The sequence below is a fragment of the Hippopotamus amphibius genome, chromosome 3 (genome assembly GCF_030028045.1).
Source record: "Hippopotamus amphibius kiboko isolate mHipAmp2 chromosome 3, mHipAmp2.hap2, whole genome shotgun sequence".
Taxonomy (NCBI): domain Eukaryota; kingdom Metazoa; phylum Chordata; class Mammalia; order Artiodactyla; family Hippopotamidae; genus Hippopotamus; species Hippopotamus amphibius.
This window is the reverse complement of record NC_080188.1, coordinates 46,022,650-46,040,193: the sequence shown is the minus strand read 5'-3', so window position 1 is coordinate 46,040,193 and position 17,544 is coordinate 46,022,650. Positions and strand designations below refer to the sequence as shown.

General features: G+C 35.0%; 1 protein-coding gene across 10 annotated transcripts in view; it reads right to left on the bottom strand.

The window, feature by feature from the left end:
* The window catches only part of MTHFD2L (methylenetetrahydrofolate dehydrogenase (NADP+ dependent) 2 like), a 126,092-nt gene that overhangs the window by 33,310 nt on the left and 75,238 nt on the right, over window positions 1–17,544 (bottom strand). The window contains exons 7-8 of one of the 10 annotated variants that reach the window (XR_009052647.1): window positions 6,705–7,105; window positions 6,266–6,447 (exon numbers count right to left, since the gene is read on the bottom strand). The exons of 6 other annotated variants lie outside the window; for them this stretch is intronic. Coding sequence is in view for 1 of the 4 variants with exons in the window: in XM_057727513.1 (XP_057583496.1) it covers window positions 12,189–12,198 (10 nt within the window). In the remaining 3 variants the exon portion in view is untranslated. Of the gene's footprint in view, window positions 1–6,265; window positions 7,106–12,188; window positions 12,199–17,544 lie in introns of all 10 variants that reach the window. 3 more of the 10 variants (XR_009052645.1, XR_009052646.1, XM_057727513.1) reach the window with 3 other exon arrangements.

Below are 17,544 nucleotides of genomic sequence, written 5' to 3'. Positions count from 1 at the left end.
TTTTTGATGTGATAATTCCATAGAAACCTATCCTTAATTCTTATATAATTTGAAGTCTCAAGCATTATATGTGAGAACCGAAACCATCCACACCCACAGAGCTTACTGTATACATTAATATGATTTTACTATTTCACTGTCCTCATCAACATGACTGTATTATTCCAGGAGACTCTTGCTCAGAAAGATAAAAGTTTCAAGTAATTTTACTGTCTCAAGAACATACTGAAAGACTCATTTTAATTAATATCAAACTGTTGGGCTTTTCAACAGATAATGTCAAAATTTACCAGACTCTTGGAAATCCTTGCTTTACATCCTCTCCTTGTTGTGTCTGCCAATCTTAATCTTTTATATGATGATCCTTACCTAATTCTAGTCAAAGTTTCAAATTAAGAGACTTGCCTTAAAACAAACTTCAACATCTCCTAAATATCCCAACTTTGCTTCCACACCCCAAGATATTATTAAGGTAAAGTGGCTCCCTGGGGGGAAAAATCCCTGATTTGTGGAATTTGATGATTTCTGTGGTATAAGCACTCCTACCATGGCCAACTTCAAGCTACCCAGGTGACATCCCTGAGCATGGAATTGGGAAGAGATTGTTCAGAATCCTTTGCAGGCTGACAGGAGCTAGCTCCGGCACAACACTGTGCCTACAGGACTGTCAAGATGGTGCTCTCCTCTGCTTCTGTAACCTAAACTCAGATTTGTCTTATTAACGACTTGTTTGGGTGATATTTGGGAGAAGCCAGTATTCAACAATACTGGGGATGTGTGAAAAATCTAATCAAGAACTTCTCTTGGTCATGGTCCAGGACCTCAACTTGGAAACCATAGTTGCCTCTGTGGCCCCTTGAGTCTCTTGCTGGTACAGGGAGCTGTTGACCTCTGTGACTGGGATGATGAGGTAGGTTTTGCACTGAGTCCAAAATCTGATTTCTTTTTATTAAAGCTCCCCAAATGTTCCATTTATTCTGTCTTCTTTAAATAAGAACCTCATTTTAGGAATCCTTTGATTATCTGTTCAGTTGAATAACTTTCATCCTTGGTGGAAATCAGTGTTATTCCTTACAGCACAGTTTGTCTCTGTCGCTGTCATCTTCTGTTGTGTATCTATAGGGAAGAGTTCACAGGGAGGGGATGGGGGTAAGCTGGATAAATCCACTCCTCCAACTGACCCTGAGCACTGAAAAATTCCAAAAGTATCTTCTGAATTTTGGAAAATTGCGTGGAAAAGCTTTGCCTCAGGTCACTTAGCAACATTTTATGAGAACTTTCCTCAGGGCTCGTCTTGTTTTGTCTGTGAAATCTCTCCAAATCTTTCCATGTACAGGGAGCTGCAAAGTAGTCAGGTTTGCAGCTGGAAACAGGCCAGCCAGGGTGCTGTGGCACCAGGTAAACAAGCAGCACTTTCACCTGAACACTCCTAGACTCTCCTGGATCTGCATCAGTCTAAAGCTAAGACCATTCCAACTCTGACATAGGTTCCTGCTTCTTATATGTATTTGCACAATATCCCAAATTCTTAGACTTACCTTTTTAAATGGCATCATTTCACCAAGAATAATTTGGAATTATAATAGCCATGCTGAGGAACTTCTGATGTGAACAAGTGTTCTTTTGAGAGGTGCCTTAGAACATAATGGAATACTACTCCAAACACTCAATGGTCTGCATTTTTTTTATGTTTTTGAGGAAGTATCGGAAAGCATATAGATTCCAAAATTCTTCCCTTAAAGATGTCTTGGCCAAGGCAAGCAAAAGCTGAAAAACTAAAAATGGTCTCTCTTTTAGATTCCCCCAAATCTCAGTACAAATCTAAAGCTTTTATCCTATTATTTATGTTCCCCTGACCTATGCTTCTCTGACTTGTTCCTTTTACCTCCTGGCTGGCTAGAAAAATCCTCAAAGTGCAATTACTCCATAAAATTAACCACCCCATCCCCACCAGAAACATGGAAAATTACATTAGTTTTAAGATCTAGCCTCATACTGACATAAAAGGCAAGTGTTAATTTTTTTTCAAAGCCTAGAAAGATAAAATTTGCAGAGGAGTTAGGAATAGTTTTAGGAATGTATAAACCAGCACCCCCAAATATATACCAAATAGTATATATGTTCAGATACAAAAGAATTGGATGGAAAGATAGAATTCAAAGACCCCCAAATTGCATAAGAAATCAGAGGGATAGAAAAGCTGTATATATTAGACAAGGTCTTTCGGAAGCTCTCTCCCAAGATTCCTGTGAACATAGACTGAACTCTGATTCAGTCTTATACGCAAAGAAAGAAGCCATCCACTGGGGAATTCAGAGATAAGCTTTTTAATACTTTTAGACAGCCTTCAGAAGTAATTCCTGATGCAGATGTAGTTAGCTTTCTGCTAACTTTTTATGAATAAACCTAAGCCTGAAATAGAAAGTTTAATACACAAGAAAAACTAGAATGGGATAATAGCTCCATTGCCAGCCAGCCAGCACTTTGCTGAGCATTTTTTAAAGAACCTAAGAACAAAAACAGAGTAAGACTCAGAATAAAGTTTTGGCTGTACAGATAAAACAATTAGACACTTCCAATCATTAAACACAAAGAGGAATCACTTGGTAAAGACATTTATAGATACTGTAAATAGAACATTGGCAAAGGAGAAAAAAAAAAGGAAGTGAACAATGCACTTCATTTTTGAGGAAGTGGAGGAGGAGGAAAAGGAATCAAATGCCCAATCTCTCATTTTACCCTTAAAAATTCACAAGGAGGAATTTCTCACAATGTTAAAGGACAACCTTTTGCTTGACCTCAGTGTTACTTTATTAGTCTTAAACTTTGCTATTTAAGTCAACATTTCCCTTGGAGTAAACAAACTACTCAGGTGGTGGGTGTCTAAGAATCTTCAGACATCCTGCATGTCCTAGCCAAGAGCAGAGGCACAGTCTTGCCTCCTCTGTGACCCCCCATTGCTAACTTGATAGGGAGAGATGTACACTGAAAATGGAATTATGAGCAGATTAAATGATTTCTTGATGGTCTCTTTCCTGAAAATCTCTGAGAATGCCCTATTCATACTGAGGTCACAGCTAATTTGCATATTGACTTAGACTTACTGTGTCTAAATGAAGCCCAAATTGAAGATTTCAAAGAGGTGCCAGAGTTTTTGAAACACTTCTTTGGTAGCAGCAGCATTAATAGGTCTGAACCTCTCTCTAAACATACATAATACTCTCTTAAAGCAGAATCTAAAGACAGACTAAAACTAATAGGAAATGGACTGGTTCTTAAAACTTTTGTCCTCCTAGTCAAAAACACCAATGGGCTGAGGATATAGAATCATTCAGAATTTTAGAGCTGTAAATAGAATATTCATTCCCTGGTTCCCCGTAGTAGCAACCTCAGATTCTATTTTATCTTTGCGCCTCTTGAGACAATATGTTTTAGTTTTAGATCAGTATTTTGTTTTCTTTAGTGTCCCTTTAGAGCATAATAATCAATACTTATATGCCTTCTTCTGGAAATATCAACAATATACATACCTTGGCTGTTACACCCAGGAATTTACTGAGGCACCCTCATAATTTTTACAAATCCTCTACCAGGACCTAAAGAATCTGAAATTTTCCTGTAATTATGTTCTTATCATTCATATGAAGATTTGGGGCAGAACATATATTTCAGAAGATGTGAATCAGAAACTGAATTTGAAGTTTCTGACTGTTCAAAGCACTTCTATGTTATGCTGGTCCATCAGAAGATATAGTCCTCAAGTACATAGGTATTGTACATTACAAGTCCAATAAAATAGCTATTAGATTTTATAGAAACATTTGCTGTTGCAAACTCCCACCTTCATATTTAGTAATTTTTGAAACTCTCATACCAGTTGTCTAAATTCCCAATAAAACATATTAACTCTATATTCTAGAATATTCAGTAACATGAAATTTAATTGTCACACTTGTAATATCATCATTAAAAATTTCTATCTTTACCTCAAATAGCAAAAACAATCTTAAGAAAGAACAGAGCTGGAGGAATCACCCTCCCAGATTTCAGACTTCACTACAAAGCTACAATAATCAAAACAACATGGTATTGGCAAGAACAGACACAGATCTCTTTGAACAGAATAGAGAGCCCAGAAATAATCCCATGCACTGACAGTCAATTAATCTATGACAAAGGAGGTGAGAAAATACAATGGAGAAAAGGTAGTCTCTTCAATAAGTGGTGCTGGAAAAACTGGACAGCTACAAGTAAAAGAATGAAGTTAGAACATTCTCTAACACCATATACAAAAATAAACACAAAATGAATTAAAGACTTCAATTAAAAAATGGATTAGAGACCTAAATATAAGACCAGAAACCATAAAACTCCTAGAGGACATAGGCAGAACACTATTTAACATAAATCATAGCAATATATTTTTTTGATCTGTCTCCTAAAGCAAAGGAAATACAAGCAAAAATTTAAAAATGGAACCTAATTAAACTTAAAAACTTTTGCACAGTAAAGGGAGCAATTGACAAAGCAAAAAGACAATCTACTGAATGGGAGATAATATTTTCAAATGATATGACTGATAAGTGGTTAATATTCAACTTACATAAACAGCTCGTACAATTCAACATCAAAAAAAAAAAAAAAAAAAAACCACTAAAAAATGGGCAGAAGACCTGCATATACATTTTTCCAAAAAGGGCATGCAGATGACCAACAGGCACATTAAAAGATGCTGAACATCACTAAACATCTAAACATCAGGGAGATGCAAATCAAAACCACAGTGAGATGTATCACCTCACACCTGTCAGAATTGCTATCATCAAAAACAACACAAATAACAAGTGTTGGTGAGGATGTAGAGAAAAGAGAACCCTTGTACACTGTTGGTAGGAATGTAAGTTGGTGAAGCCACTATGAAAAACAGAATGGAAGTTTCTCAAAAAAACTAAAAATAGAATCACCATATGACCCAGCAATTTCACTCCTGGGTATATATTCAAAAAAACCCAAAAACACCAATTCAAAAAGATGCACACACCCCAATGTTCATAGCAACATCATTTACAGTTGTCAAGATATGGAAGCAAGGTGTCCATCAACAGATGAATGGATAAAGAAGATGTGGCATATATATATATATGGTAAGTGAAATATGTCAAGAGACAAAGGCAAATACTGTATGATACTGTATTTATATGTGGAATCTAAAAAATGCAATAAACTAGTGAATATAACAAAAAAGAAGCAGAGCCACAGATATAGAGAACAAATTAGTGGTTACCAGTGGGGAAGGGAAGGGGGGAGGGTCAGTATAAGGATAGGGGATTAAGAGGTACAAACAATTATGTAGAAAACAAACTACAAGGACATACTGTACAACACAGGGAATATAGCCAATATTTTATAATAACAAAAAATGGAGTATAACCTTTAAAAATAAATAAATTTTAAAAAATTTCTAGCTTACAAATAAATGATATACTGAAGCCTAAGTTAGGTGTATGGGGGTAAGTTTGTGATTTTTTTTAACCCAAGCCACTTAATCCATCTATGAAGCTATTTCTAGCAGAAAAAAAAAGTCTTTATTAATGCATATTTTCAAAAAGAATTGGAATAACTATTTTGGAATGAAATATTCTCATCAGAAAATTTAGTAAGAAGATTTGATTCATCTAAGATTTCTCTGTTGTGGGTGAAATCTCTTTGATTTATAAGTAGACTAACCAATGGATGATCTACATAGAATCATACTACTTCAAAGGTTACGACTTTCTTATTAGGTGAATGCAAATCTGTTATTTTGTGATTGCATATATGACAAACATGAAATAAATCACCAATGCTGTCTTAGCAAAATATACTGAATAAACATAACGTTTAAAAACAATACCAATGCTTAAAGTACAAACAGGACATGATTCTACACCCTAGGAGCTAGGTCTACTTTTATAGAGGGTAAAACCAATACCCCTTGAGCACACAGAGGCTATATCCTTATTCTTATCAATAGAACCCCAACTGGGTATTTTCATATGCTTATTTGACAGTCACAGAATTCAGTTCACATGAATTTTTTTTAAAGTAACCCTTTCCCTATGAATCCTCCTATCATAGTCATCTTTCTTTATGAAATGGCTCAAAGCATCCTGATAAAAGGAAGCACCATATTTACACATCAATTTAAATAGTAGAGTTCAAAGGGCTGTGCAAACATTATCTAATTAAACTTCACAACAATGCAGTGAAGCAAGAGGTGGTTTACCCATTATCCTCATTCACAGAAGAGAGATTCTGAGGTGCTGAGAGGCTAAATGATTTCTTGGTTTCACAATGATCAGTCAGAGGTGAGGCTGGGAACAAAACCAGAACTCTTGTCCAGATGTAAAAGTAACACCATGGAAATGTTTATTCAGGTGGATCACTCCTTCAGCTGGAAGTTGCCTACTACATAAATAACAAGAGTAATTGCAGTGGAATTTGTATGAATGTATATGTTTCATTCTAGATTAGAAAAACTTTCTTCAACAGTATTTGCTTTGGAGACAGCTATATGATGGCTAAATGCATCCTAGCTAAATAGAACAAACATTAGTAGTAAGAGTACTTCAGTGTCTTCCCCAAAGTGTCCTCCTGTTACTTCTAGGAATCCTCAACAAGTGTTTATAAACCAGTGAGTCCGTAGCAATGACCATAGAACATACCTTCTTTTCCCTAGCTTCTTTGATTCCTATCTGATTCCTGCTTGACTGTGATGCCTGTTGTGAAAGTAATGTCTATACCGAGGACAATCTCTGGATGCTTCCAAAGCTTCGAATCCTTGGAGTGCCAGACCAGTACTAATCTCCTTACAGAGCTGAGGGCCAGCAGGGCCCTGCTCTGTGCCATACTTGATCATCTAGGGGTATGGCATCCTTTGTTTTCAGAAATTCATAGGATCTCTCTTGAGTAGTTCTATCAGCTTCTGTCTTGAATCTTTTCTCTGCAAAGTCCAGTGGACCTTTGGGGGAGAGATGCATGTTTCTCTTGTCTTCCTTCCATTAACAAAACATGTCCTTTTCAAATAGACACTAGTGCATTTGGCGCATGGATGGAGGTGGGAAGCCTGTGGGGGCAATAGGCAAGGGTCTGCATTACTAATCGCCAGGTTACATACAAGCATATAAACAGAGCATACAAATGGAAAGGGATTCAAACATTTTTTTCACCCTTTCTTTAAAGGAAAAATGTTTACCAAGATCAGTATGTAAAATGATCAAAGCAAGGACAGATGTACTAGTTGAAAAGGGAAGGTAGGGCTGGGGGAGCTCTGCAGGTAGTCAACAGCTCCTTAGGTTCCCAAGACTCCAGTTTGAAAACCAGTGAGTCCAATTCCTTTTGCTTAAAAATACAGCTCCTAACGGCCAGAGAGTCTAAATAATGTATACAAATGAGGCCAATTTTTAGGAAATACAAACTATTTTTTCATAATTCTGTTACTTCCTTTGTAATTAATCTTAGACTTTCCCATCTTCTACCTTATTGCTTGCTGGTCTCAGCCTATTGATAACTAATGTTGTGGCTGGACCTGCCCTTGTGGTTATTATGGTTGCAGGATGCCCTCAGCAATAACCAACAGGAAACTTAAAAACAAAAAAAGCCTTATTGACTACAGGACCTGGAAATTACATGACACAGATGGAGCCTCACAGAGAGGTCACAGGTAAAGGGAGAGAGAAGTGACAGAGCATGGGCCTGGGGTTCTGCTTTTCATTGGGGTTGAGGGTGGGGACCTAGGGTTTCAAGGCTCACACTTTATTGGTGAATTTAAAACATAAGAATGGGAATTAAAAGCACAGGAAGAGAGAAAACAAGCAGCCCAAACCATCAGTTATCAAAATCAACCAAGATCCCTAGTAGGGAGGAGCCTGGAGGGGATGGGTAGCCTGGGTCTGGCAACGTGTCTATTCAAGATAGCCATCTTTGCAGTGGATGCCTCTTTGAAGTGGATGGCTCCACAATCAAAGCTTAAGTTAGGCACTTGCATTATAAAAAGAAAAGCCAACTGTCTGGGCTTGCACTATGCACCTCCTTTAAGTATTCAAACATCAGCTAAGACAATCTGTGTATATTAACTCTGAGAAGTGACACAAACAAGAAAGAGAAGCAGAGAAGAAAGAATTTGCTCCCTGGCTCCTGGATTTCAATAGACTAGCACTTTAGAAGTTCTTCTGGCAATTCTAAGAATTAAATTTACATGAGACAAATTAGCATGAGTAAATCAAACAAAAATTGAACTTGTATATATGGGAGAGACCCAGGAAAACTGAGTAACTCACCAAAACGGCAAAATCCCTCATCTTAAATACCATTTTCACCTAAAGACAAAAGAGGATGTTGGGAGTATTGGTTTGGGACTTCAAAGAAGAGGAAGGCAATTCACATGGAGATGGAAAAACAAACGTTTGTTAAACAAACATTTGCCAGGCCAGGCAGAGATGATGGGACACAGAGTGCACTCTGATCTCTAGGTCAAGTTTCCCCCATCACACCTAGCCCATATTTTTTGCAGTTATCTCTGGTGATAGTTCTATTCTGGGAACAGGTCCTTCATCTAAATTCTTTTAGGCAGTTGAAGAGGTAACAAGAAAAACTTTCTGAATCTTCTGTTTCTTAAAGGAGATCAACCTAAATTAATTCTCATGCTAAAGAAACACACTTTGGAGTGGCAAATGTTGCTCTCCTACAGAAAGATAGAGAGACTCAAACTAGAAAATGGAAGGACTAAATATGAGGGGTCAGGAGAGTTGGAAGAAGTGATGAGAGCTTAGATTTAAGAGGTTCCCAGGGAGAGGCTGCTAGTCAGATTTCCTAGCACTGTGTTGGAGAGTTGGCAAAAACTCCATTGGTCTGGAATATTCAAAAACAAAGGGACCTTTTCCTCACAGCCTGTGTGGAAGTTGAGGAGGTGTCATGGCCCCAATAATTAAATGGATGCAAGGAGGGCCTAGGAAGATGCCTTAGACACTTACTTAGAGTTTCCTGTACAGTGATAAAGCCACCAGAAAGAAATAGACCAGCACATGTGTAGATAGTTTGCCAAGGACCAGATAAGATGAAGGACATCTTATTGGATGCCAGTTTAGAAACATAATAGTGAGGACTAAATGCCCCCACCATGCCTTGGTACTTACATGCAACCTCAGGAAAGATGGAAGTGTTTAACAGATGTTTAAGTATACAGTGGTTTGGATAACTGCTCACCAAATAACAGAAATGTTTTTAGAATTAAATCAGATCTACAAATATCAGAATCTCAAGCATAAATAACTGATTTTAATCTAACATGTTTAAGTACTTTGAAAAGACAGTTTAACAGTGCTTTGCTTGTTAAAGGAAAAACGAATAATGAAGGCTCCATGTGTGCAAACTCTTTCTTCATCTACCAGACAACGTATTGCTCTCGAAATCTTGCTATACAAATCTGGATATGCAGAGTATAAAATTTAGCAGATTGTGTGATACACCAAATTACTATTTTACTAACATATATTTAGGATTATCCATAGCAAAAATACTAGCCATGGCAAATTTTAAGTGCTTGTCTAGCTTCCTCTGTTCCCTGGCCAATATCTAAGACTTGGATTCAAACTATAAACTATATAGTTTAGTGCCTGGGTAATCTTGGAGAACTACCTACCTAAGGCTTAGCTTTCTTACCTGTATATTTAGAATAATAATATTTACTTCATAAGAATGGTTAGAGAGGTGAACAAAATGATGTGTATAAAATACTTAGCACGTTGCCTGCCACATGGAAAATACCAAATACAAACTGAGGATATGCCAATTATTCATATATTATCCTGGACAAAACATTTGGAAAGAAAGTTATTGTACATGCATATGTTATGTTACAAATTGTTATTTTAAAATTGTGTGGGTTTGAAACAATTCAGTGGCAATCAGCATTTTTTTCAAAGGAATAGCAGAGCATAATGTACCATGGCATAAATCAAAGAGCAAGACATATAGTAAGGGTAAGTATTCTTTTGTAAAAATTTGTCTAATTTTATGTACATATGTGTAAGTATATATCACATCGTGAAGTGTGTTATGTAATGTGTTAAAGACTCTAATTTTTTATCCCCATTTCCCAGTATTCAAACACCGTACCATGTGACTATAAAAAAATTAATAAACAGAAACATTAAATAAACAGAGTCAGGAGACCAGAAGGGGGAGCTCTCACGCCCTATGCTGATAGCACAGCCCAACAGGAAGAAGAAAGACTTCCTCTTCTTTCCTGGCAAGAGCTCAGCCATTGAGAGACTGTCACAACTCAGTCGATAAAAAGCCATGGATGCTTTGTTTACTACAGCCTTCCCGACTTCCTTTTCCCCTCTTAAAAGAGTTCTCCTGTCCATTATTTTGCTGGGTATTTGCATGTGGCTCGCCAGGGTTGCAGACCCAGAATGGCAATTCTTTGCTGACCCAGACTAAATCGATTTTTTTGCTGGAGAAATAACTGTCAGTCTGTTTGTTTTAAGTCAACATGACCTTGCAGTTCCTTTATTTAAGAGATGGAGGCTTCTTTCCATGCTTTGAATCTGAGCCTGGCCATAGAAATTAATCTGGTTAATAGAATAAGGCAAAAATGACAGAGCACCAGGAAAAATAGAAGAGTTGTTTTCCAAGTTTCATCCTTAAATGAATGGGAATAAGTCTAGTATTTCAAAACTGAGTATATTTTTTCCATTTATTTTCAGTTGATAACTTTCATTAGATTAAGAGAATTTCCTCTATTCTAATCATTCTTGGAATGATTTTTTTAAAACTTGTTTCTTTGTTGTTGTTTTATTAAATCATAAATAGGGGTTGACTATTATAAATTGCTTTTTCTGCATCCATTGAGGTTATGAGTAATGGTAATTTAGTTTTAAAAATCTGAATTCTTGTTTTGTATTCTTTTAATACTGTTGTTTTTAATTTACTAATATTCATGAGTAAGACTAGACTGAAGGCTTTTATTCCCCTGCCACCATTGTCTTGTTTTGATATCATTATTACCTTAATCTTACAAATTAAATTGGGTAATGTTTCTTCTCCCTCTCTTTCACCCTCCCTCTACCTCTTCTCCTCCTGCTCTCCCTTTCTTCTCTTCCCATAATAAAGTTTGTATAAAACATAATTATTTTTTCTGTAAATAATTAATAGACATTATCGCCAAACCATCTAGTACTTATGTCTTTTAATATGAAAAACTCTGTTTACCATTTCAATTTATTTTATACTTAGTAGCTTAATCATATTTTCTCTGTCTTGGGCCAATTTTGGTCACTTCCCCCCCCCCCCGCCCCCGGGTTTTATTTTTTAATTTTTTTTTAAATTTTAATTTTTTTTTGGCCATAGTACATGGCTTGTGGGATCTTAATTCTCCGACTAGGGATTAAACCTGGGCCCGCGGCAGTGAAAGCACCAAATCCTAGCCTCTGGGCCACCAGGGAATCCTCCCCCTGGGTTTCAAAATGTTATTCAGGTTTTAAATTTTAATGGCATAAAATTATTTATATAATTTTAAAGTGTTTCACTGTCTCAGTTATATTTTCTTTCTGATTTTACTTTTTGTGCCATCTCTCTTTTTCCTTTTTTATCCCTTAATTTTGATCCTAATGACATCTTTACATACATCCATGAAAATTTTGGTGTATTCTAATAGATTATAAATTTATACTATTGGACTTCCCTGGTTGCACAGTGGTTAAGAATCTGCCTGCCAATGCAGGGGACACAGTCTGAGAAGATCCACATGCCATGGAGCAACTAATCCTGTGTGCCACAACTACTGAGCCTGTGCTCTAGAGCCCACAAGCCACAACTGTTGAGCCCATGTGCCACAACTACTGAAGACCGTGCACCTAGAGCCTGTGCTCTGCAATAAGAGAAGCCAGCACAATGAGAAGCCCATGCAACGAAGAGTAGCAACCACTCGCTGCAAGTAGAGAAAGCCCATGTGCAGCAATGAAGACCCAACGCAGCCAATAGATTAAAAAAAAACAAAAAACAAAAAACTAACTCCTTAAAAAATAAACAGCATTTTAAAAAAATAAAAAAATAAATTTATCCTATTGAAATATGAACTCCATCAAATGATTCACACCATTAATTGAGATTGTCCAAACTTTAATTATAGAATTTAAAAATCAGATGTATATACAGCTTTTGATGTCTCATATTTAATTTTTCCTATTTATTCTTTGAGTCATAAAGCTATATTTCAATAAATTAATAAATAATTCAATAAATCTAATAAATTCAAATAAGTGCAATAAAACCTGCAGTCTTGATATTCCATTCATTGAATACTTAGATTTGAAATTTCCAATTGATTTTGAATAATGCAAGCAAGATTTAGATAATTCATTTATAAAATTTCAATTCCACTCTAGTACACTTAGTTTGATTGAGTAAAAAATTATTTAAAGGTTCAAAATTCCTATAATATCAATGATGAGCAGAAAAGAAATACACACATACATATGTATACATATGTATATGCATATTCTTAAAAATTGTGAATTTTGACAATACTGCTTCTGCTTCAATTGGTAGAATATCCTATTTCATCTGGAAGAAATTCTGAATTATGTGTGTACCACAATTAATCCCAAGCCATTTCTGTCCATAGCATTTTTTCTTAGCAGCTTTACTGATATAAAATCCACCTATTTAAAACCTACAATTCAGTGGTTTTTTGTATTCATCACCAAAATCAATTTTTTATTATTTTCATCATCCTCAAAAGAAACCCTTATCCATTAGCAGTCACTCCCCAATTCTCTCCCCCTTAGTTCCAGTCAGTCACTAATCTACTTCTGTCTCTGTGGATTTGTCTATTCTGGTCATTTTATATACATGGAATCATACTATGGTGCTATATTTGTGTACTAGTTTTGTGCAGCATTATATGTTCTTTTTCTTGCGGTATGTACCTAGGAGTCGAATTACTGAGTTATAAAGTAACTCCACATTTAACATTTTGAACTGCCAAGTAATTTTCTAAAGTAGTTGAATCATTTTATACTTCCATCAGAAATGCATGAAGGTTCCAGTTTTCCCACCTTCTTGCCAACATTTGATATTGTCTGCAATTTTGATTATAGCCATCCTAGTGGTTATGAAGTGGTATCTCATTTGGTTTTGGTTTGCACTTCCCTAATGATAATGATGGTGAGCATCTTTTCATATGATTTTTATTGACTATTTGTATAACTTCTTGAAAGAACCTCTGTTCAAATCATTTGCCCATGTTTGAATTAGGTTGTTTTTTCATTGCTTAACTGTAAGAGTTCTTTGTATATTCTGGATACAAATCCCTTATCAGATACTTGATTTGCAAATATTTTTTCACATTCTTTGGGTTCTCCTTTTACTATCTTGATGATATCCTTTGAAGCACAAAGTTTTTAAAATTTTTTTATGAACTTCAATTTATCTATTTTTTCTTTTGTTGATTGTGCTTTTGGTGTCATAGTTAAGAAGGATCTGCCTAACTTGAACTTATGAAGATTTACTGCTGTATTTTCTTCAAAGAGTTTTATAACTTTAGCTCTTATGTTTGGTCTATGATCCATCTGGAGTTAAATTATGTGTATGGTACAAGGAAGCAGTCCAACTTCATTCTTTTGCATGTGTGGATATCCTGTTGTTTCAGAACTATTAGCTTAAAAAGACTTGATATTATTGAGATGGCAATACTCCTTACCTGTTCTACAGATTCAGTGAAATTCTTGTTAAAAATCACAGTAGACTTTTTTTCAGAAATTTACAACTTAATCCTAAAAGTCATATGGAAAATTATGAACATGGGATGAATGAATATGGAACATCTTTAATTTATGTTGTCTCTAATTGTCTTCAAAAATGTTTTGTTGTTTTCAGAGTAGGATATTTTCCATTCTTTTTGTTAAATTTATTCCTGAGTATTTTACTTTTTTGCAATTTTCTTAATTTTGTTTTCAGATTATTCACTGCTAATGTATAGAAATACAATTGATTTTTATATATTGATCTTGTATCCTGAAACACTGTTAAACTCATTTATTGGTTCTAATAATTTTTAGTGAATTCTTTAGGATTTTATATATGCAAGATCATGTCATTTGCAAATAGAGATAATTTTACTTCTTCCTTTCCAATACGAATGCTTTTAAAAAAAATAAATTTATTTATTTATTGGCTGCATTGGGTCTTGGTTGCTGTGCACGGGCTTTCCCTACTTGTGGTGATCGGGGCTACTCTTCATTGCGGTACATGGGCTTCTCATTGTGGTGGCTTTTCTTGTTGTGGAGCGTGGGCTCTAGTCTAGGCATGTGGGCTTCAGTAGTTGTGATATGTAGGCTCAATAGTTGTGGCTCGCAGGCTCTAGAGCACAGGCTCAGTAGTTGTGGTGTGCACAGGCTTAGTTGCTCTGTGGCATGTGGGATCCTCCTGGACCAGGGACCAAACCTGTGTCCCCTGCATTGGCAGGTGGATTGTTAACCACTGCACCACCAGGGAAGTCCCTGAATGCTTTTTATTACTTCTTCTTGCCCTGACTAGAACCTCTAATACAATATTTCATAAAAGTGGTGATAATGGTCATTTTTGTCTTGTTCTTTATCTTAGGGGAAAAGCATTCATTCTTTCACCAGTAAGTATGATTTTAGCCATGGACTTTTAAAAAAATGCCTATTATCAAACTGCGAAAGTTTCTGCTATTCCTAGTTTGTTGAGTGTTTTTATCTTGAAAGAATGTTACATTTTGTTGTTATATTTCTATGTCTAATGAGATGATCACATAGCTTTTGTCCTTTATTCTCTTGATGGTATGTATTACATTAATTGATTTTGTAATATATTCCTAGTGTAAATTCCACTTGCTCATGGTATATTATCCTTTTTACTTATAGCTGGATTCAGCTTACTAGTATTTATTGAGGTTTTTTGGATCTATATTTATAAGGAATATAAGTCGGTACTTTTTTGTGATGTCTTTGTTTTGATATCAGAATAATATTGGCCTCATAAAATGAAATATCCCATCTCTTCTATTTTTGGAAAAGTTTCAGAAGAAGTGGCATTAATTTGCCTCTAAATATTTGGTAGAATTCATTAGTGAAGTCATTTGGGCGTGAGCTTTTCTTTGTGGGAGGCAGTTTTTAAGTTACCAATTTGATGTTCTTACTTGTTAAATGTCTACTCAGATTTTCTGTTTCTTCTTGTGTCAGTTGTGGTAACCTGTGTCTTTCTAGGAATTCGTCCACTATAGCTTTTCATAATCATAATTGTAATTCCCTTACAATTTCTTTTTATTTCTGTAAGGTTGGTAATGATGTCTTCTCTTTCATCCCTGATTTTAGTAATTTGATGTGTGTCTCTCTATCTCTCTCTCTCATTTTTTTTCTGGTCAATCTAGGTAGTTTTGCCAATTTTGTTGATCTTTTCAGAAAAACAAATTTTGGTGTTGTTTATAATATCTATTGTTTTGTATTCTCTATTACTTTTATTTATGCTGTAATCTTTATTATTTCTTTCCTTCTTCTTCCTTGAGTATAGCCAGCTCTTCTGTTTCTAGTGTTCCAAATTGGAAGGCTAGGATACTGATTTGACATATTTTTTTTTTTTAAAAATACAGGGCTTCCTAGGTGGCGCAGTGGTTGGGAGTCTGCCTGCCAATGCGGAGGACATGAGTTCGATCCCTGCTCCAGGAAGATCCCACATGCCGTGGAGCAACTAAGCCCACGTGCCAAAAATAAATAAATAAAATAAAATAAAATAAAATAAAATAAAATAAAATACAGACATTTGCAGCTGTAAGTTTCTCTCTAAGCACTGCCTTGACTCCATTCCATAAATGTTGCTATTATGTTTTCATATTCATTCAAAGTAATTGCTAATTTTCCTTGTGATTTCTTTTTTGACCCATTAGTTATTTAGGATTGTGCTCCTTAATTTCCACACATATGTGAATTTCCCAAATTCCTTTCTGTTACTGCTTTGTAATTTCATTCCATCGTGGTTGGAGAACATAGTTTGTGTAATCTCAGTAAAATGTTCTGAGGCTTGTTCTATGTCCTAGCATATAGTTTATCCTGAAGAATTTTCTACATATGCTTGAGAAGAATGTGTATTCTGTTGCTGAGTATAGTGTTCTAAAAATGTCTGTTAAGTCTAGTTAGTTTTTAGTGTTGTTCAAGTCATATTTTCTTACTGATCTTCTGCATAGTTTGGCTATCCATTATTGAAAGTGGGGTATTGAAGTCTTCAGCTATTATTGTTGAATTGTTTATTTCACACTACAATTCCATCTGGTTTTGCTTCATAGATTTTAGCGTTCTGTTTTTAGGTATATAAATATTTATAATTGCTCTGTCTTCTAGATACATTGACAATTTTTCATTATAAAATGCCCTCCTTTATCTCTAGTAACTTTTTTGTTTGTTAGTTTTAAAGTCTATTTTGTCTATTAGTGTAGCCACTTTTGTTTTCTTATGGTTGCTCTATGCATAATGTATCTTTTTGAATCTTTTTTACTTTTTAAACTATTTGTATTTTTGAACCTAAAATGTGTCTCCTGTAGACAACATATAGTTAAATCTTGCTTTTATACCAGTCTGAAATGCCTGCCTTTTGACTGGATTGCTTAATCAATTCATATTGGTAGGGTTGGATTTATGTCTGTCATTTTACATTATTTTTTGTATATATTTCATGTATTTTGTCTGCCTCTTTTTCTCCTTTACTAATTTACTTTTTAATTAAGGGAATATTTTCTAGTGTAACATTTTAATTTCTCATTTTATTTCTTATTTATTGTCTTAGTGGTTGCCCTAAAGTTTACAGTATACATATTAAGTTATCAGAATTGACTCCAGATTTATCTTTAGTGTCAATGATATATAGAAATATTAATCCTAGTATCTCTATTCCTTCATCCCTCTTTAGTTCTATTATTATTATTATGTATATTACATCTTATTATGTCTTTATATGTTACAAACTCAACAACATATTTTCATAAGTATTATTTTATATAATTTTATGTCTTTTAGAATATCTGAGAGAATATATTAGAGCAAGTACTATATGTCACTCTTGTTTCTATTCTTTTGTTCCTGTGGATTAAACTTACCACCTGGAGTCATTTCATTACAGTTCTGTTCCCATCTGCTTCCTTTGCATGCTATTATCAAATATATTACATTTGTATATCTTATAAGCCCATCAATACAATTAATTATGTACATATTTTGTATGTATTTACTTTTTACATAAGAGAAGAAAAAAGAAATATACAATTTTATATATAATCTTTTATAATCACCTATGTAACTACCTTATTGGAGCTCTTTGTTTGTTTGTTTGTTTGCCATGTGTGCATTTGAATTATTGTCTGAGGTCATTTGCTTTCAACCTAAAGAGGCTCCTTTAGTATTTCTTGTATGGCAGGTCAGCTAGAAATGAATTCTCTTAGTTTTTATTTATCTGGAAGTGTTTTTTGCCTTTATTTTTGAGAGAGAGTTT